This window comes from Gobio gobio (assembly GCF_949357685.1).
Source record: "Gobio gobio genome assembly, chromosome: 19".
NCBI classification, from domain to species: Eukaryota; Metazoa; Chordata; class Actinopteri; order Cypriniformes; family Gobionidae; genus Gobio; species Gobio gobio.
In genome coordinates, this window is record NC_137112.1 from 13,555,563 (window position 1) to 13,576,349 (window position 20,787).

The 20,787-nt window shown below is 38.4% G+C and overlaps 1 protein-coding gene across 5 annotated transcripts; it reads right to left on the reverse strand.

Annotated features, from left to right (window-relative positions):
- Nucleotides 1-557: 557 nt before the first annotated feature.
- Nucleotides 558-20,119, reverse strand: hnrnpa1a (heterogeneous nuclear ribonucleoprotein A1a). 5 transcript variants are annotated; one of them, XR_013818566.1, is made up of 12 exons: nucleotides 20,023-20,119; nucleotides 19,295-19,417; nucleotides 19,075-19,221; nucleotides 16,209-16,419; nucleotides 16,024-16,116; nucleotides 13,461-13,565; nucleotides 13,206-13,361; nucleotides 11,891-12,049; nucleotides 9,536-9,605; nucleotides 6,580-6,647; nucleotides 6,382-6,507; nucleotides 558-1,968 (listed from the first exon to the last, which is right to left on the reverse strand). XR_013818566.1 is itself a non-coding variant. In XM_079844475.1 (10 exons), the coding sequence occupies exons 1-9, from the start codon at nucleotides 20,032-20,034 to the stop codon at nucleotides 9,544-9,546; spliced, it is 1,068 nt and encodes a 355-aa protein (XP_079700601.1). In that variant the 5' UTR covers nucleotides 20,035-20,119; the 3' UTR covers nucleotides 7,750-9,108; nucleotides 9,536-9,543. The 5 variants fall into 5 exon arrangements, 2 of the variants coding, with proteins under 2 accessions (XP_079700601.1, XP_079700600.1); XR_013818567.1 differs by having other exon boundaries at nucleotides 6,580-9,605; XM_079844475.1 differs by lacking the exons at nucleotides 558-1,968; nucleotides 6,382-6,507; nucleotides 6,580-6,647 and adding an exon at nucleotides 7,750-9,108.
- Between the last annotated feature and the right edge of the window lie 668 nt (nucleotides 20,120-20,787).

The following is a 20,787-nucleotide window of genomic DNA, read 5'->3' on the forward strand; positions in this document are numbered from 1 at the left end:
CCCAGATCCTGGGTCAGAAGTAACAACCCAGTGTTTGGGTAGTTTTTGTGTTACCCAGATCCTGGGTCAGACGTAAGAACCCAGTGTTTGGGTAGTTTTTGTGTTGCTCAGATCCTGGATCAAACATAACCCAGTGTTTGTGTTACCCAGATCCTGGGTCAGCCATAACACCCCAGTGTTTGGGTAGTTTTTCTGTTACCCAGATCCTGGGTCAGAAGTAACACCCCAGTGTTTGGGTAGTTTTTGTGTTACCCAGATCCTGGGTCAGACGTAACACCCCAGTGTTTGGGTTGTTTTTGTGTTATCCAGCTCCTGGGTCAGACGTAACCCAGGGGTTATTTAGTGTAGGCTGTTTGCACCCTCTTCAGGAGAGAGCAGTGCAGCGCCCTTGAATTGGTGCACGTCTTTGGTAAATGAGATGTGTACATTTTATATCTTTACATTTTTTTGTGCTTTATATCGTATACTAATTTTATGCAAAGCAACATACAGGGGTGCGATGTGAGTCACCGAAACGAGTGTTGCATCGGCCTTTTCATGTGATGGAAACGCCTGATGGCTTACACAAGATTTTATTCAAAAAGATACAGAATATAAATGCATTTGATGTTAAAATGTGTTCTCAAAACTGTACTGATTGTTTATGTACAGGTTATGGAGTCAGTCACAGCACATGTTGGCTACAAGTGAGAAACAACATTTCAGGCCAAACCGGGTTGTTCTTAACCCAGTGTTTAGAGTGTAGTTGGCCATGAAACAAAAGTTCCCGAATATGGCTTGTTGTGCCAGTGGTTTAAACAATGAAGTTAGGCTTTGAATAGTTAGGGGATAACAGTTTAGGACCCAAGACCAGTGTGAAGAACGAAGACCAAGAGTCAGGAGTTCAATTAATTAAAGAAAAAAAACTAAGAATAGTTTGCAGTTTCATCAGCTTTAGGTCCTACAAGAAGTTCGTAGGCCGCACTCCCTCTCTACCTTTCCGTACATACAATTTCTCAACAGTTATACTCTTTTCAAGGTCTAGCTACGTCATTACTGCAGGTTGAATTATTCTGATTGGCCAAGAGAAAATAGATAGTCATAGTAAATTTCCACACTTTGTCAGTTAACCAGATACATGTCTCCATAGATCACTTGTTGACGCTTTTACCCCGGAATTGGGCACATAGTGACCTTCCAGTTCTGGAGCAGGTGCCAGCTTGCCCAGAAAACAAGTCCACCCATCTCCTAGGATGCCGGTAATCCACCTCCAATACTGATCTGTACCACAGAACACTGCGCACATACACTGATACAGTCTCTCCAAGGTTGGAGTTGGTGGAGCGTCAACTGAAAACAACAGTTCTCCAAAACATACAGATAACATGTTCTTCTCCTCAGAGAGAAGTACGGGCAATATTCATCTTTATTTCTTAGCGTTTCAGTAAAAAAAAAAAATAAACTGAATAAAATATAAAATAAAAGCATATAATTCAGTCAAAAGGAATAAAACCAAACATTCAAGAGAACATTCAAAGAAGAAATCGTCTTAATATGTAGGAGGATAGATATTAATTAAGGCTTTGATTATAAATTGAATTAGGATTTATATATGCATATTGAAGCAGCAGTGGATTTCAGAATCCAAATGTATTTTTTTCCAAGAATATCTGTTTGATTTGAAAGGGTTCATTTTTCTTTATTCAAAATGTATAATATTGTTCACACTGTTGACGTAATAACCTGTACCTCATCACTGGACCATATCAGATAGGTTGGACGACATGGAAGTCATTTTTCTATGGCCAGTTATGCTTTTAATCTCAGTTGATGGCAGACAATGAAACGTATGTGAAGAATTCCACACCATAAATGTTAACTTTTATTAAAAGACACTAAAAAAATTTACAATTTAAAAGTAATGTTTAAAAAAAATACATTTTTCGAATGCTGTCCTGCAGCTATTGTTTGGTTCCATGATTTGATAACCTGAAGGGAAAAAGAAGAGAAAAACTTATCAAAAGTTCTAGAAACCTTTCTAACACAAATGGCATGCTTCAACTACTCACTGAACATTCAGATGCATCTAAATGAATCATTTATCAGGTGATAAATAAAGAGTGCATATTTTCTTAAGAAAACTGTGGTTCAGTGTTGTATAGAAAATAGAGAACATTTTTAACTAATACAACAAAGAGATACATTTTCCAAATTCTTTTTTGGAAACTTAAAAGAGGAACCGAATAAGCTGATAAAATTAAGGGGGAAGTTATGTTGAAGTTCTGACCGTTACCATTCAATTCAATTCAATTCAAATTCATTTGTATAGCGCTTTTCACAATATATATCGTACAAATCAATTAAATTGTAATGAAGCTGCTTTGAAACATGTTATGCATTTCAGAATTGCACATATACAAGCACACAGATTAGCTAACTATCTATTATTAATCAATATAATAGCTATGGCATAGAAGTAAGAATACAGTTTGTTAATGAATAGGTCATTGTGCAGAAGAGCAGATCTTATGGTTAGGTTGTGGATAACTGCATGTACTAATATGATTAGGGGTGTGACGACGATACACCAATGCCACGGTTTTGGAGCCACGGTTCGGTTCTGTTTGCGGTGGAGTCATGGTTCATGGCAGGGCACCAGCAATAATAACACTAGATTCACTTTTAACTTAATAACAACAGCAATAATTCAACATGTTAACTTTATCTTTATTAACTTTATACATTGGCTTCACGTTTTCTTTAGAGCAGTTTACATACCTGAGTAAACTAAAATGAAATAAATGTCTGCACTGTAGAATAGTCAGAAATAATCTACTAATTTTACCATAATGTTTCAAATAAAACAAGCACATTTATTTAATAAAAATTGATGACACGTAATTTCCCACTTTACACAAATTGTATGAATATAATCTGACAAATACTTATGATAGGCCGATAAGTTAAAGCTATTAAATAGCAGTTTTGGTTAATACAATAAAGTACACCACACTCATTTCAAAATAAATAAAGTGAAAATAAAGTGTCATTATGGAAACAACAGTTACTATGGCTAATACACAGTAGCCTACATCATGAACTGTTAATGAAACATGAAAACTGCTCCTGATGACCAGAATGAACATCAAACCTGCATGCAAATCCATCCCCGCTCACACGCGTTGAACCAGTTACGCGATTTATTGGTACTTAAGGCTACTTTTATTTCATGACTTACGAATTGACATCATTGTTGCATGCTCAGTTTCTCTTGCGCTTTATATATGAAGTGATATATGCTGCCGCATGCGCGCGTGTAACTAAAGAGTGTGCGCTACGAGCACAGTATAACGGCTGACAGGACAAGAACGCGGTTTTCTGAGGTGAGATGTTTTTTTATTTTGTAACCAGCTACGAATATGACGATGCTGCTGGGACTCCAAGGTAGCATTTTGCCTATCTGGCTAAATGGGGAAACTGGCTCTGTCCTTCCACCATGCAGCTCGAGCGATCACCGAAGTCACGTGACATACACTTAAAAGACAAAAGTTAGTGTATATTTAGTAAATAATGTTATTATAATATTTAGTAAAATATACTCTTATTAGTTGTTAAAAGTGTACTAATTACTATTTAATCAAATGTCAATGAAGAAAAAAAATATTTTGTGGCATAAGGTGAAAGAGCTGGGCTGGGGCAGCAGGGGGCGTTCGGTTCGAACCGTGGGTAGTGTATTGCGGTTTTTCAGTTTGGCTTGAATATCGTTACACCCCTAAATATGATGCAAGCTGCTTTGTTCAATGAGCATTACCTGGTGCAGTAACACGTTTGTTTTTACTTGTGCTGTGCTAGCTAGTCTTTTAATTGTACAATATAAAAGTCAAATATTAACAGGTCATTTCCATTCAGTCTAATTCACACCCTTTGAGACAACTTAAAATAAAGCACATTTCACTAAAAATATTAAAATTCATTGCGTCATAAGCCCTACTCGGACGGTAATTGTTTCTCACGTGGACGTCCGTAAAAATACATTTGCATGCCACCTCAGTGATAAAACTTGTGCATTCGGATGGTGATTTATTCACGGTGGAGGAGTGAGTTTGTGATCCTGCGCACCTGGGAACCTGCTGACGTGGTCAGTTGCATGATTGTCTGCTGTAAATAAAATGTCATATGCTTGGTATAAAAATAAATGCACATTTCATTTAATAATAGGAAAATGTTATAATTATTTAATTTAAATCGGTTTAAAAATAGTAAGATCCATTGACGCACATTATAGTTAAAATGGTTTGTCTTGCATTTTATCTCAAAATAAAGGATGTAATTTTATTCCACATGGAAATGAGCTGAAATAAGGGAATACAGCCTAATAATAAATATAATGCTGCTTGGTTATTTAACACACTATAATAACGGCCCATTTCAAATGCTTATGTGCTTTTCTTATTTTTATTTTTTGAGCGGTGATGAAATAGTGCTCTTGTAAATACTTGCCAGCATTTCAGTAATAAAAGGTTTGATCTTTAAAATGCATCCCAATTAGGGATGCACCGGTTGACCGGCCAAAAACCGGAACCGGACGGTTTTTGCTTCTAGCGCGCGATCGGTTTTCTGGGTTTGCTTCTAGCGCGCGATCGGTTTTCTGTGTATTTTTCTGCCGATTTTTCCGGAAGTGCGCCCGCGTGCACATTCGCCTATATTGCAATCATTCGCGAACATGTCACTTGTGTGTTACAAACGGAAACTGGAGAACTGAGGGAAGAGACGAGATACGCTGAAGGCAATGAAGAGCCGCTTTCCTGCGCGAGCTGAAGTTGAGCAAGCTTAATGTTAACTAATGACCATTATTCTAAAGTGTTAGCTTATTTTACCTTAAAATTACATTGACTTAATTTGATTTAAAAAGCACCTGCTGTAGCATCTTAGTTTTTTTCGTTGCACTAAACATTATTTGATTTAACATTTTGGAAGAATTATATACTTTGGTTTTATTTAATTTCACTGGTAAAGACTTTTTTCTTTACACTGAATTTAAAAACAAATGCTGATTTAAGTAACATCTTTGTTTGGATTGCAGAATATGCAGTTGTTGCCTTTAATTTCACCTTTCAGCCTTTTAATTTCCAATTCAATTTCCTGTTAATTTCAGATTGCGGACTTGTTTTCATTAGCCAAAAGCCAATTTAGCCTGTTAAATACCAAATAAACATCTTGATCATGTTAACTTTCATTCTTTTATTGTGTAAAAAAAAAAAAAACGGTATCAGAATCGGCCAGTTTTCTTGAAAAAAAAATCGGTATCGGAATCGGCCATGTAAAATCATGATCGGTGCATCACTAATCCCAATTACAGCGGAGTGCAACAGTGCGGTGCTCTGCAGTGGTCAAAAAGGATATAAACAGTGAATTATGAAGTGATATATTCTTGTAAACTCAGGCCCCGTCCACACAAAGACGTGTTTAGCTGTATACGTAAAGAAAATTGTATCGTATCAGCGTTTCGCTATATACCAACATTTTTTGAAACCGGGTCCCAGAGTGGATAAATCTAAAACCGACACACGTTGCGTTTGTGTGTACAGCCAATCTGTATATTTTGTGAAATGGTGATGTCATCACACCACGTTCCACACAGTAAAGACTAGAAGGGATACAGCTACGGGCACTGGGCATGCGCACATCAATATTGCGTCATTTAATTACTGTATTTGCTTTGTTGTAAGGGTAGGTTTAGGGTTGGGGTAGGTGTAGACAATCTGGTAAGTAGCAAATGTATGTATTGTTATTTTAGCTTGAGATTTTGCCTTACTTCCGACCATTGCTGTACCCCTTTTAGTATATTTCTGTGGCAGAATTACAGTGCCACATACTGGTCTGGCATGTATACTACATCGTTTCGAGTCGGTTTTAGGGGTTTCGTGTGTACACAGATATTTCTTGAGACGAGGGGGGAAAAAAAAGATTGGATAGGGAAAGCTCTGGCTTCATGTGGATGTGGCCTCAGACAGCAATTAAATTACCACACGACCTTGGTGTTCGTTCAAAAACAGTATGCAAGTTGGCCGGGGATTTTTACGCGGGTGGTGGGAGAAAAACACATGCTGGATTCAGACGGCAATAAAATCACTGACTAGCCCCTGTAAATGATGAAAATACCATACGACCCCATGTGAAACAATTACTGTCCGAATAGGGCAAAAGACTAAATAATTTACGAGATTTTACATGATTTATTAAAGTAGAATCCATTTAAGGAATCAAGCCTTAAAAAATATAATGTGTAATAATGTTACCATTATTTTACCAAAGTACCACATAACATTTTGTACAGTGCAGTGACAACAAAAGAAAAAACACACACACAAAATGTATACATTTAAAACAAATTCAGCTTACCGTTTTAAATATTCTGTCCATCTGCAAACGTGGGGAAAACAGCACAGTCTCATAATAGGAATGAATGTTAAAATGTTTGTGCAGTCGCTGTTTTAGGGCAGGTGTTTGCGACAGTCTTTAACTACCCTAGAGGTAAAGAAAAGAATCCTTTGTGAAACAACGAACCAAACAACGATCAATCTAATGAAATGAACTCACCTTCAAGATCACCGGCCATTCGCATTTGCTGTAACTGTCACAGGTATAAAATCCACCAGTTTATATCCCTGGAAAAAGGAGAAATGGACTTAAAACCAAAACAAGGAGAGAAACAAAAAGACATGTAGCCAAGCACAGAAAGATTGAAGTCATAAGTGTCTCATGCACCACTGACACAAAAGACTACTTTTAGAACATAAAATTTAGATACCGAACCTTACTTAAGACACAGTTGAAAATGTGGTCACTGTGATAGTTCGGCAGTCATGTTTTCACCACAACCACGAAAACAACCAAGCAACAGAATCTTTACACTGTTACCTCATTTTGATGAGCACAAATAATTCACATGAAAGAAAACTAAAATTCTCCTCTTACCTACCAGTCTGGCATGTTAAACACCTTACTTTGGTAGCTGTTTCTCGCTAGTCTTACAACAGCAATCATCTGTTCTCAATAAGACTGCTGGCGATCCCAATAAGCTAGCCTCTCAGCTGGCTCATCCCAATGGCTAGCCTCTCTTCGATGGAGCGCTTCTCAACAGTCTCTTCTCTTTGGCTAGCCTTTAAGCTGGCTCCTTCCTCCTTTGCTGGCACTTCTGACCGTTTACGTGCGAGATTGCCTTCAGGTGGCAATTCAGAGTTGCTAAACATCCTCTTATGGAGTTCATTGACCACAGGAACAGTTTTTCTAAAAGATTAACTACGTGCTACCCATGTGTTGATACGATACAGAAACACTGGAACATGTGCTAGGCCCAATTATAACAGTAAATGAGCAAGCTGATTCAGCTAAATTTGTTCATGTACGCCATTCACATGGAAGTTAAAACGAACCAGCATTACATTAATTTGGCTGCAACCAAGGCTTCATTTTCAATGTGACCTTAGGGTAAAGCTACAAAAGACAGAAATGCCCAACGGCATCAGAATACGCTGTGGGTCCGAGTACTGAAGATCATCATCAGGGTTTCTGCAGGTTTTATGAAGGTAAATTTAAGACCTTTTAAAGAAAAATTAAGGAATAAATTGTAGGGAACACAACACGTCAATATGCTCTCTAAATGTAAACTTCTAAAGCACACAACGAGTTATATTAGTGAAGCTTCAAAGTTTTTCAAAGATCTCCATTACTTTTTAATTAATTTTACAAAAAAAATAAGCTTTGTTTGAGATAAGAAATCTTGTTTTAATCATAAAATTACAAGAACAAATATCCGCCAATGGGTTCATAAAAATCAACTCAATTCAAAAGTTAGTAATGGTCATACCCAAATAATAGATATTGTTCTTCTTGTAAGTACAAACTCGCTTAATTTTGTTACATTTCTCAGAAAACAAGTCTTCATTTTTATTCATTAAATGAATCTTGATCCAAGGATGTTTTGAATTTGTAATGGAAAACAAATTCTTAGGAAGACATTTTTTTTGCAGTGCATGCAATTTAATTTTACAAATAAATTGGTTCTATAATTTTTTTTTTCTGCTTTAATGGTTAAATTAAATTTGACTGACTATCATTCATCTTCGGGATACAAATTAAGATAGTTTTAATGAAATCTGAGAGATTTCAGTCCCTCCATTGACAGTCTATAAGCAACTTCCACTTCAGAAAGTTCATAAAGAAATCGTAAAACTAATCCATACGAATAAAGCGGTTTATTCCAGATGTTCTGAAGAGAGTCGATGGCTTTATACGATGAAGGAAAGTCTTACGGATTTGGATCGACATTAGGGCGAGTAAATGACAGGATTGTCATTTTTGGGTTAACGGTCCCTTTAAGCGTTCTGACCTACTTTTGATTTATACATCTAAAATTCGACAAATTCTGTGTCATTCTGCATTATACAGTAAATACACTTTTTATGAATGGATTCATACTGTCCATCGCAGAAACCAAAGGGCCCTTATTTAATGCCATGATATTGAATTTATAACTTTCTGATCCAATTTAAGACATTTTTAAGGCCTTAAATTGTGGAAGGTCAAATTAAAACTAAGACCCGCGGAAACCCTGATCATTTACCAAATCAAAACACTGACGAATGCAATTAAATAAAAAAACTGGAGCGGTTTATTTAATCTTGATTGGTGACTGTTTACATTAAAAAAAAAAAAAAAAAGAGAAAGAAAGAAAGAAAAGCAAAAGACAGACACCCTACTGGTTCAAGAGAAAAGCCAACACAATAATTAAACCCTGCATAAAACCTCATTGGAATGCTTTGCACTTCACAGACAAAAAAAAAAAGAAAAGGGAAAACTACAAACTAGTAAATGTCTTCCAGGACAAGAGTACTTTTGAAACGTTCCTTTTTTTTCTTCTTGTTTTTCCTTTTTTCTTTTTTTACACTTTCAAGACCCCCAACCCCGTTCCCACATGATTTTCTTCCCCTATTGAACACGTTCTCTTCGCGTGGCAGACGTTAATATCGCCACCACGCCGCTTGGTTGGGCAGATCTAGGTGTAAACCTGCTTGCTTCTCTCCTTTCCCTGTCATCTCTCTCTGGCTCTCCTCTAAGTACTGTGGCCTGTTGGACAATACGGAACATAAATTCAGTTACACTTTGCAACCTGGCTTTGTCTTTATCAAGAGCTGAACTGGAGGGGAATGAGTAGTAGTAGCACAGAAGCAAACCTTCAGGTCAGCTAAGACTGCATGGTTAGGACAATGAGGGTGAGTTTGCATGTGCTGCAGCCAGAAGGTTTGGAGAGCAACTCAAAATCAACATTCGTCTTGTGATACTGGATCTTAGCTTAACAAGATTTGAAGGTTTGCTGCTGGATCCCCTGCACTGAAAACTCAATGGTTTTACTCATTTACCGACCAATTGAAGAGTGATTAGGGGCTAACATTTGCATAGGTTATGCATCTTATGAGATGTTTGGACATGGATGAGTTAAAACAAACTAGTGGCTAACTTCAGAGCCTCTTTCCACAAGCGGGGCAATTCTTACCCTGGAATTTAAAACCTTCGCCCGCCAGAGCTGCCTCCATAACCACCACTGGAGCCTCCTCCATAACCACCTATAAAAAGAAGCATGATCGAGCTATGACAAAAATCCAGTCATAATAGTTCCATAATTGCTGCTTTCGATAGGCTTCAAAACATCCCAACTTCCAAAAGAGCCTCAAGGCCAGTTCACACCAAGGACGATAACTATAAAAGATATAGTTTTAAAGGGGGGAGAAATTTCATTCCATTTCATGCATTCTGATTAATTTACACTGTTAAGGAGTTGATTCTCATGCTAAACATGGCCAAATGAGCGGAATTGCTTTTATGGGCACTTCTCCCGAAGGAGCGCGTGCGCCCATCAACGAGCTTCGTTCGGGTTATGGGAGCCGTCAGCGGCACTGGCATTGTGCTTTTAGACCACAAAATCAACACTGTCACTAAAGAAGTGTTTCTGGTTGTGAGGGAAAGACAACCTTGTTCAGCTTCCCAAATAACCCAGTGTTAAGGGAACAGTGGATGCAGTTTGTGTTTCTGGAGTTCTGCAAGTGTGCGTGTTTGTTCCTGGTCATGAGTGGAAACCGCAGGCGGTGAGTGAAACGGCATCAAATGTGTGTGTTTTGTTGGCAATCGGCACACAAGTGCATATAATGTGAACAACACGAATGTATAATGAATCGAAAGTTATCAAGGGATAATGCCATGATGTATTGTGTGTGTGTTGGCTCGTGACTCTTTAGCTCTGCCCACTGCACGCCTCCACGAGGTCGCCTAGTCACATCGCAGGTTGTGCGATGTCAAGTATAGGGATCAAAGTTAACCGGATCCGGTTCATAATGCATGTGATTCGCGGTTTAATTGCAAAGTTGAACCATCATTGAGTGAAAGTTTATCATTTTCAGGTGTTTTTAAGTCCTGTTAATTTAAACAAGCGCAAGACTGGAACTCGCACGCTGTTTTCTGTGCGCACACAGTCACGTGAAGTTCGTGAACACCGAATTCCGTTCTCTTTCTCGTCTATTTGTGCTTGAACTGACATGTGCACGCAAAAGTAAGTAAAAATGCCCATCTCGGTGAGTATCCTCATAAACGCATTCGGTTATGTTGTAAACAGAGAAAGAAAACGGATGCTTATTATATGGGATCCGTGCGTTCGTCTTAAAGTGCCAGTAGCCTAATATTCCTACTGTCTGTCACCAATTTAAAAAAAAAACAACAAAAGAGAAAAAGAAAATACATTTTGTAGCTTTAACAAAGATAAATTGTATTAATTAAATTTAATTGATGCAGAGAAGACTGTCATTTTACATTTGATTATTCAATCTCTGAACACTGTTAGATTTACCTCAAAGCATAAAGCACTACTTATTTAATTTGTATCTTTGTTCTATTGCATTTATCTATGCCTGCAATGTGTTTGATTTTGTAGGGTAGGGCATCTGCATAGAAAATAATAGTCCAATCATCCTAGAATGATGAATTCGTTCCAAATGGAGCGATTCAAATCATCTGGTGAAACGGTTTTCATATCGCAACATATATTGTAGAAAAACTAAATATCAGGCTTTTCCAATATCGTGCAGCCCTACAAAAACATTGACAGCCAATCAGAATCAAGCCTGCTGTAAAGAGCTCGAAAATTTAAAGTGGCAGTCAAGCACGCTCTTACAATAAACAGAACAATATTCTCCGCTAAAATAGTTAGTTATCATTCTTGGTATGAACAGGCCTTTGTCCTAACCATATGCGACACGTGATAAAAGGTATCTTTTCCATTTTAATCAGACTTTTTGTCCAAACTAGCTGTAAATATGCTAGGAGCGACAGAGGATTCTCTTTTAGAAGTGGTTTGTATTTCTGCGATGCCCCTGCTGGAACAACAACATACAAAGTATGACAATGATAATCTGAGGTAATGATTCAATTCTTTAAACATTAAATAAAAGCAAGCACACAAAGTGAGTTTGACTATGCGACAATGGATAATTCACCTCAGATATTGAAAATATACAAGAACGTTCAAACTGAACAATGTGAACTAACAAGTGTATTCTATGACAAAGATTGTTTCAGTCACTCAGTATGTATTTTTAATAGTGCTAAAATGGCGAAACATTTATGAATTTGTTTATGTGCGAGTGCAGTGCGCTTGCAGAAAGAGCTCCGCCCACACGCTCTTCTGATTGGCTGTGATTTATGACTGATTTTGTCATGTCCTGTAGTTGCGTCACGTCTGGTGAAGACAGACAAATTGCTTGTTTCTGGAATTTTATCGCATCCGGTTAAGACACGGAGTTAATGCAACAATTTGAATTCAAATATGAAGTTTTAATTCTACACTGAAATATTCACTCACCACCATATGGGCCGCCGCCGCCGCCGCCACCGCCGCCACTCCTTCCACCACCTCCGTAGTTTCCTCCTTTCATTGGGCCGTAGTTAGAGGAAGATTGGTTGTTGTAGTTGCCAAAGTCATTGTAGTCACCACCACCTCCACCTCCACCTCCAAAGTTGCCTGTGAAAATTCAGTGATACTTTGAAAATCTTATTAGCTACAGAAGCAGCATGGTACCATATGTAGAACTATTTTTACACTATGTACTTCGCATTAATATTTTATGACTTAAAACTAGAGATGCATTCCGATTTTTGTAAGTGTTACCCTGCCGCTACTGTTTTTTGTTGTTGTTGTAGATTCAGATTTTCTTTCTAAGAACTATAATTGACAGCATATACAAACACAAATCTACTTTTCTTCAACGCAAAGCATTATTTTAATTAAAAAAAGCACAAGTTAAAAAGTCAGTAATAAAATAAGAACAAAAACAAATTGTAAACAACAGCACAAATAAATCCAATAGAATAAAGAGAGATATGAAATAAACATGGCTTTAAGTTTTTCAGGTGGGTCTAACAGTAGATTAGTATTCAGGTTAGAAATACTACTAAAATTAAGGTAATCAAATGTAAAATAACACTGGATAGTCTTTATTGTAAAAATGAAATACAGATTAAGGCTTACAATTAAAGCTATAAAACAAGAACAGTGATTTTCTGTCTTTTGTTCTTTGAACATGACAGACAGCAGCAGGAATATTAGGCTGCTGTCCCTTTAAAAGTTTATGCACGGTTCCAATATACTGTTACACAACATCTATTATCTTTCTCAACTATATTTATGTTCTAAAACTGACTGTGTTTAGATCAAAACTGACCAAGACAAGCATTTTGACAATTTTGTATGCATTGTCCGTTTAAGTGCAGTGAGCCACTGATTTTTGTACTTGCGCGACTCACAAGCGGTTTGTGCACTTATATAGCTAGATAGTGCGCATGCTTTCGGTGTGAATGAAATCTGCGGGAATGACTAAAATTATGCGCAATACAAGCACTGTTTAACCAGAGCCAATGAGACGAGTGAGTGAGAGGAGGCAGGTGTTTGTTACTCGCGAGAATGCACAGTTAATGTTATTGCCAGTCTTGCTGGCAAAAAAAAACGGCTCAATTGTAAAGACGTGAGACTGACTAGCCGGTCACCGGTCCGATCATAAGGAAAACTGGCTGATTCCGGTCCGTGGCCGGTCGATCGGTGCATTTCTACTTAAAACAAAGCGTTGACGAGTAAACCTAGGAAACCAAAAATGGGAACGGAATGAAGTGCTAAAACTGACCTCCTCCAAAGTTGCCTCCACCACCATTGTTGTAGTTATCATAGCCGCCGCCGCCACCGTAGCCTCCACCTTGGTTTCCATAGCCACCGCCGCCACCGCCTCCATAACCACGGTTACCACCACCATAATTCGGTCCGCCTCCTCCTCCATAGCCGCCTGATAAACAGATGGGAGATAAATCAAACATTATTATGGAAAGACTGTTTAACTGTCAAGCCTAATGTGAATCACATTTTTAAAAGCCTATTGATTTACCGTTCCCTCCGCCGTAGCCGTTATATCCACCATCACCTCCACCACCGTAACCTCCTCTTCCTCCTCCTCCTCCACCACCACCTCCACCACCTCCTCCATATCCCCCTACAAATGACAAACATTTCAAAATTAAAAACTCATAAAAAACACTGCAAACCAGTAGTTCACAAACAGGTGTGCCATGGATTTGGTCCTTACAACCCAAATAACCGTTTCAAATTATTCCATAAAAAATATGCATTTGATTTTTTTTTAAATGAAGGACTAATTAGGTTTATCACAATACCGTGACACTGACAAGCCGAAATGTTCATGATTTTTCTTTTTTCGTAAAGCAATGCCCTTGTTTTACACTTCATGCGTGTATAAAATGTTAAAGGAGTTAAAAACAATAATCAATTGAAGAATGTAATTTTTTCCACCAGCTGGCTCCTTTCTACTTAAGACACTGTGTACCATTGTGATTTGTACACAGGCTCCGTAGATTTCCACTAAACAAGCCTAAACAAAAGACTGAGCGTGTGCAATTACCCGCATCTGTCCTTCTTCAGGTCAAATCATATATTAATGGGGGAAAAAAGTTTGTCCAAAGAGGAAAGGATATCTTTGTTGTAGCATCATTTCAACATTTTACGGCATTAAAATAATTGAACACCATATTTAATTCATGAATGATTCAATGTTTTTGAACGTATTAGTTGAATGAACGGTTTAATGACTCAAAGACCGTTTCTTGTAGGGATGGGCAACAGTGGTCGAGTAATCGAGTACTCGAACGTGACAGCGACCATTGATCATGAGAACGATGATCGCCCTGACTTTAAAAAAAAGGTCTCTTTTTTTATTGGTTATTGCGTCATTTTGCGCGGTACCTGAGGTCTGATTGGTAAGCGTTATACAGCACACCTCCAGACCGCGACGAAATAAAGTGAAACTGAGGCGCAGAGGCAAGCAGTGCGGATACTGGCGAAATATCAGCAGTCTTAGAAAGCCTCTTGTCCAGTCAGATTCGAGGATCGGAACAAACTGTTATACAAAAAATAGCCTTGTGATGTGTGCACTATATCCCGACCGATTTTATCGGCCGATGTGAGCCTGTTAAGGCCCGCTGCACCCCGGTTCAGTACTAATGTTATTTGCGGATTAATTGCAAAGTTTAAAATATCATAGAGTTAAAGTAGTGTTTTTAAGTTGAGTCAGGCCTGAAGCACAAGAGGACTCGTGCTGCGTTTTCATTGGCATTTTGACTTCATTTTCATTTGAGCTTAAACGGACACGTGCACGCAAAATTTATTCAAAATGCCCATCTCTGCAAGTAACCTCGTAAACACAGTCGGTTATGTGTTTTATTCATTTAGTGTTATATTCTTAAATACCCTGTCTCCAATACATATCTTTGTCACATCATTATAAGTGTTTGATCACCACATTTGAGTGATCATTGCAAAAAAAATTTTGAAAAAAATTTCTTCTCCAGTGCTACTTGATGATGACGGGTGCCCAGTTTGATAATGTGTCAATAAAGCTCTTCGCTGATTGGCTTGTGCGACAACATGTCATGTATTTTGTGTCACATTGTCACATTTTGGTTTTTGGTGTGTATTATTGCCAGGATTTGGTTCTGTTATGTGGACCCTTATTTTGACAATCTTTTCAGTTTCCCCTGCTCCATTTAGTTGCTGTTTTTTTTGGTTACTGATGTTCTCATTTGTTGCTATAGTTATGATTAGTTTCACATGCGTCTAGTTTACTTTTCTTTGTTCTACCCGTTTATATAACCCTGCATTTTGGTTGTTCTTGGTCAGTTCAGTTTGCGTTATTCTCCATGTTCATTCAGAGATATCATTGCATTATTAATAAAGCCAGTTTTGTTTTTGTTTCTCCATCTTCGTGCTTGCTGACCATATCATAACACTTATGTACATGGCCGACATTTACTCGAGTTGGGAGGGGACGCAGGTACAAATTATTTTTTTACCTGCGTCAGCAAAGTATTTGCAGAAATTAAGCAAACTAGTTTAAGTTTGCTCGTTATTTATTCATTTACAATAAATTACTATAAATATTGCCACCCACGCTTATTTAAATGCCGCTTATCGCAATATTGAGCCACTCAACATCAGCGCACAGGAAAATGCTTCACTGCGACAGCACTAGAACTAATCCATCTAGTACATTTTGTACAATTATTCACATTTGGGGATGTACGCAATTGTATTTTGAGAAAATGTGTGTACTTTAAATTGAATGCTTACTAAAGTAATATTTAGGGACAAAAAAATAAAAGAATCTCTGCACTAGAGCACTACAACTATAAAATAAAAACAAGAACATGATATGCAGAACGATACCTCCTCCATATCCACCTCCTCCTCTGCCAAAGTTTCCACCGCCACCACCCCCTCGCCCACCTAAGATGGGTTTTATGAAAGATTTTAATAGTCAGAACAAAACAATCACAGGGCTACGCGACAGCTAAATTGAAAATGGTTGACTCTGAGGTACATTTTATTTGCATAGAGGTATATTTCACTGCATTCCATTTCCAGTGTGCAATTCTCACCTCGTGGAGTCATTGAGACTCTGTTCATTTCCTCTCTGGAGAGAGCTTTCCTGACTTCACAATTGTGTCCATTCACCGTATGGTACTTCTGAACTGTGGGGTCAATGGGGAATTTTTTTTAGAAGGTTTCAAAAGAAATATATTTTTATAATCTGCTGACACACAAATGAGTGGCAGTCACTTACTGACAATCCTGTCAACGGCGTCATGGTCATCAAATGTTATGAAGGCGAACCCCCTCCTCTTATCACTGTTCTTCTCTGTCATGATGTTCACCTCTTCAATTTTACCAAACTGGCCGAAATACTCGCGCAAGTGTTCCTCATCTGTGTCTTCTTTGATTCCGCCCACAAAAATCTTTTTAACAGTGGAGTGAGCGCCTGGTTTGCTGGAGTCCTGAAATAAGTTTGTGAAATCAGTGAAATTAGAGGCCTGAAATTAATTATTCAATAACAAATATAAGAAAAGAAAAAAATGTATTCATTCACAAATTTCACTAGAATTTTTATGACATTGCATAGTTGTATATGACGAGCGCTGAGCGTGTCCGTCTCTGGCTCAGCACCAGGCAAAGTGCGAAAGCATAACTGAATTAAGCAGTTGATCACATGTTCTAATCGCACCGGTGTGATCGTACATGCAAAAAGGTTTTAAAAAAATATATATTTTATGGTTTTATCCAAACTAAAATCCCCTCCGGACTTTGGCCACAAGTGTGTGTGTGTGTTAGGGGTTGATTTATGTGATTAAAGTCAACGTCAACTAGTCGACGATGACGTCATCGATGAATAAATAAGCCTGAACGCGGGTTGCCTCATGCACAGCTATGGCATATGACACAGCGGTGCCTCAGATTTCTGCTCTTTCAAAATCAGATACAGATAAATATTACATTTATATGAATACATTAGTGAGAGAGTGATTAAGAATTAATACTACCTGGCAGAATCTGTCTACTAACAGTGAAGCTGTGGGTTTCAGTTACTAAGAAATGTATGCTAGAACATTGTTAGTTTACAAGCTATTTTATTAATATATAACAGAACAGTGTTGACAATGCATTTCTGCACTACTGAATATTCCTGTGTCTAATGTCTGTGTGTGTTACAATGCAGCAGCACATTAGTTTAGAGCGGTGTTTAAACTTACAATACAATAAGCAGTTTAAAACGTGCATTCACCCGATCAATACAGAGCATCCAGATGGTATAATCAAACATGTCTTGTTGTTTGATCGCAGAGAATGCATTAATTTGTTACTTTAACTGTTGGAAATGGAGCGTAAAAGAGGACTTCAAAGATTACAATAGGCCATGATCCACGATTAGTCAATGTCAAGCTTAGAGCGTCATGGCAGATCATTAAAGTTGACTATTCTGTACAACCCCTTGAGTGAAAGAGTGAGTATGTGGGGTGTAACTTATCTTAAAAAAAAAACCCACCCACAATTCGGCACTCACTTGCTCCACGGTCCATTTAAAATCTGACGACGCATCTAATAAGGTTTGTTGAAAACAAACATATTAGCCAAACTCTGTCTGTTTTATGCGTTATGTCGATGGATGCAAGACGTGAAATAGAACTCACGCGTGGCAAGAGATTTGTGTGTGCACTCATCTGAATCATGCAGATTTCAAAACACAGCATCACGAAGCTTCGAAGCGTTATGAATCAGCGAGTCGAATCATGATTCGGATCGCGTGTCAAACTGCAAAAATCACGAGACTTTGGCGATCCAAACCACTGAATCGACTCACTGAATCATAACGCTTCAAAGCTTCATGATTCATTGTTTTGAAATCGGTCATCACTATAGAAGTCGTTATTTAGGTTTTTTCGCACAAAAACTATTCTCGTCGCTTCATAAAGTTATTGTAGAACCACTGTAGTGAGATGGACTTTGTAACGACGTCTTTAGTACCTTTTAAGGGTCTTGAGAGTGTACAGTGCATTGTGCCAATGGAGGCCTTTCTGAGCCATCGGATTTCTACTAAAATATCTTCATTTGTGTTCCAAAGATGAGCGGAGGTCTTACGGGTGTCAAACGACATGAGGGTAAGTAATTAATGACAGAATTTTCATTTTTGGGTGAACTAACCCTTTAACAAAACTTGCCGCTCTCTCTCGCTGATAGATAGATAGATAAGAGTGTACAATTTAGCCATATATGTTTTTTCCCCTCTTTTTTTCTATTTATCTATACCTGTATAACTTGTTACATGTTTATTGCTTTGGCAACATTGTACTACCCCAGTCATGCCAATAAAGCTTAAAGGGATAGTTCACCCAAAAATGAAAATTAGCCCATAATTTACTCACCCTCAAGTCATCCTAGGTGAATATGACATTCTTCTTTCAGACAAATAAAATCTGAGTTAGATTACAAATGTCCCAGCTAATCCAAGCATTAGAATTTGATTCATAGTTGCTCTGTTTTTGAAGTCCTTAAAAAGTGCATCTGTCCGTCAAATAACGTGCTCCAAGCGGCTCTGGGGTGTTAATATGTCAAGTAAACTTTCAGCCCACCGCCTTCCGTGGAAAAGTGTTGAATACGTGACGTCATGACGAGCGTACCTGGTCGCGTTAGTCTTTCGATCGGCAGGGGAACTTTCAACAATTTTTCCATAAATTGAACAGGGAAGATGGTCGGCCGGTTACTTGATAAAGTTTTAAATATGGATATTATTCTTACAAAAATGCATCGATTCGCTTCAGAAGGCCTCTATTAACAGCCTAGAGCCGCATGGAGCAGTTATTTGATGGGCAGATGCACTTTTTGTTGACTTCAAAATCCAATTCTAATGCTTGTATTAGCCTGGACTTTTGTAATATAACTCAGATTTTATTCGCCTGAAAGAAGAATGTCATATACACCTAGGATGACTTGAGGGTGAGTAAATTATGGGCTAATTTTCATTTTTGGGTGAACTATTCCTTTAATTGAATTGAGAGAGAAATGTCTAGTGGCAAATACCAGGTTGTTGTTTAACTATTTTATAAAAACTGGAATAGTTGTTGTGAGAGTAAGATTTCTCAAAGTAAGCAACCTACTTCTCTAGAAACCGCCCTCTTGGGTTCGACAGCTCTTCCGTCGACTTTGTGCGGACGAGCGTCCATCGCTGCATCCACCTCACCCACCGAACTATAGGTCACAAACCCAAAACCCCTCGACCTCTTTGTGTTGGGGTCCCTCATCACCTGCGAGTAGAGAGGGGTTAAGCAGCTGGTTTCGGTCAGTCATTAGCATGTGAATGCATTCAGATGGACTCACCACACAGTCTGTAAGAGTTCCCCATTGCTCGAAATGGGCCCTTAGACTCTCGTCTGTTGTCTCGAAACTGAGACCCCCGATAAAGAGTTTTCGGAGCTGCTCAGGCTCACGGGGGGTCTGTTGCTGTGGGAAACAAAACCATTAAAGGAAATGCATTAAATGACAACACTACAAATAGATCTACGTTTATTTACGTAATCAAACAGAAGCAGCCTATCTCGTTAGGCGTTTTGCAATAACATATTCCTAATATACACTGAAAAACAAGTTTCTTTAGAGAAAAACTCGACTTGAACCAGCTTGTTTATTCATCCTCATCAAAATTGCCATGCTAGGGCACGTTGCCTATATTTTTTATCCGCGGTGCACGAGCGCAGCGCGCGGCCTACAGCGCCACCACAAACAAAACGAATTTTCAAAAAGCCGATGGTACAATAGATGTACACAAACAAAACAGTGTTCTTAATAAGGCCAAATGACTGCAAGACGACTGATTGAAACAATTCAGAATAGACGAAATGCGTTTCAGCTCGTGCATCGTTACGAGCCGCTGCTGCGAACAAAGAAATGAGACGAAGCTGCGAAGAAAAGGCCGTTTAATCACAAATTCAACCTTCTAAATAAATTAATATACTTTTTAGCGTTTTACTTTAAAACAACCGCAGAAAACTTCGCAGTTATAATGTAATCTGTAAGCCACAAGCATAATATCTTCTTGTTTTTTTTACCTCTTTGGACATGGCGGTCTCCCGGTGACTGACAGTAGACCTCGCGCAGTCTCGCAGAGAATGTGCGCGTAGTCGCTCGCTGGATGCACGTCGTGAGGTCCCTGTGCGTCATTACGTCATATGCAAGGGCGGGACTTCTTCTCTCGCTTTCTTCTCTCGTGTGAGAAAATGGCGAATTGCGTGCACACACTGCCGCCTAACATGGATATAAGTTCTGCACAAAATAGATTATATGAAAGTTCCTTTATGTTCCCAATGATTAGTATGTTAAAAGGATTTTAACATACTAAAAATATATTCCACGCTTATCCCCAAGATAGTTGATCTTAAAGGGATAAGTTAGATAGTTCACCCAATGAAAATTAGCCCATGATTTACTTACCCTCAAGCCATCATAGGCGTATATGACAATCAGAGTTATATATCCTGACGCAAGCTTTATAATGGCAGTGAATGGCTGATTCTGTTTTGAAGTTCATAAAAGTGCATCTATCCATCGTAGAAGTGCTCCACACGGCTCCAGCGGTTAATAAAGGACTTCTGAAGCGATGCGTTTGTGTGATAAAAATATCCATATTTAAAACATTACAAACAGTAATCTCTAACTTCCGCTAACAGTCGTACGCACGTTCTGGAGAGACTGGCGTTCCAGCATATGTAGTAGGGCGCTCTGGTGAGATTATGCTAGTTCTTGCGAGAACCAAGTTTTGTTTTGCTCTATATTCTCTGCATTTTCGTCACCGGAACTTACGCTACGCCTGGGTC

Coding starts and splice junctions, on each gene's coding strand:
- hnrnpa1a (XM_079844474.1), bottom strand. Junction 16,420..19,074: donor AGAGGGCGGTTTCTAGAGAA/GTAGGTTGCTTA, acceptor AACTTATTTCAG/GACTCCAGCAAACCAGGCGC. Junction 11,768..11,890: donor CGGCGGCGGCCCATATGGTG/GTGAGTGAATAT, acceptor TGTCTTCACCAG/ACGTGACGCAACTACAGGAC.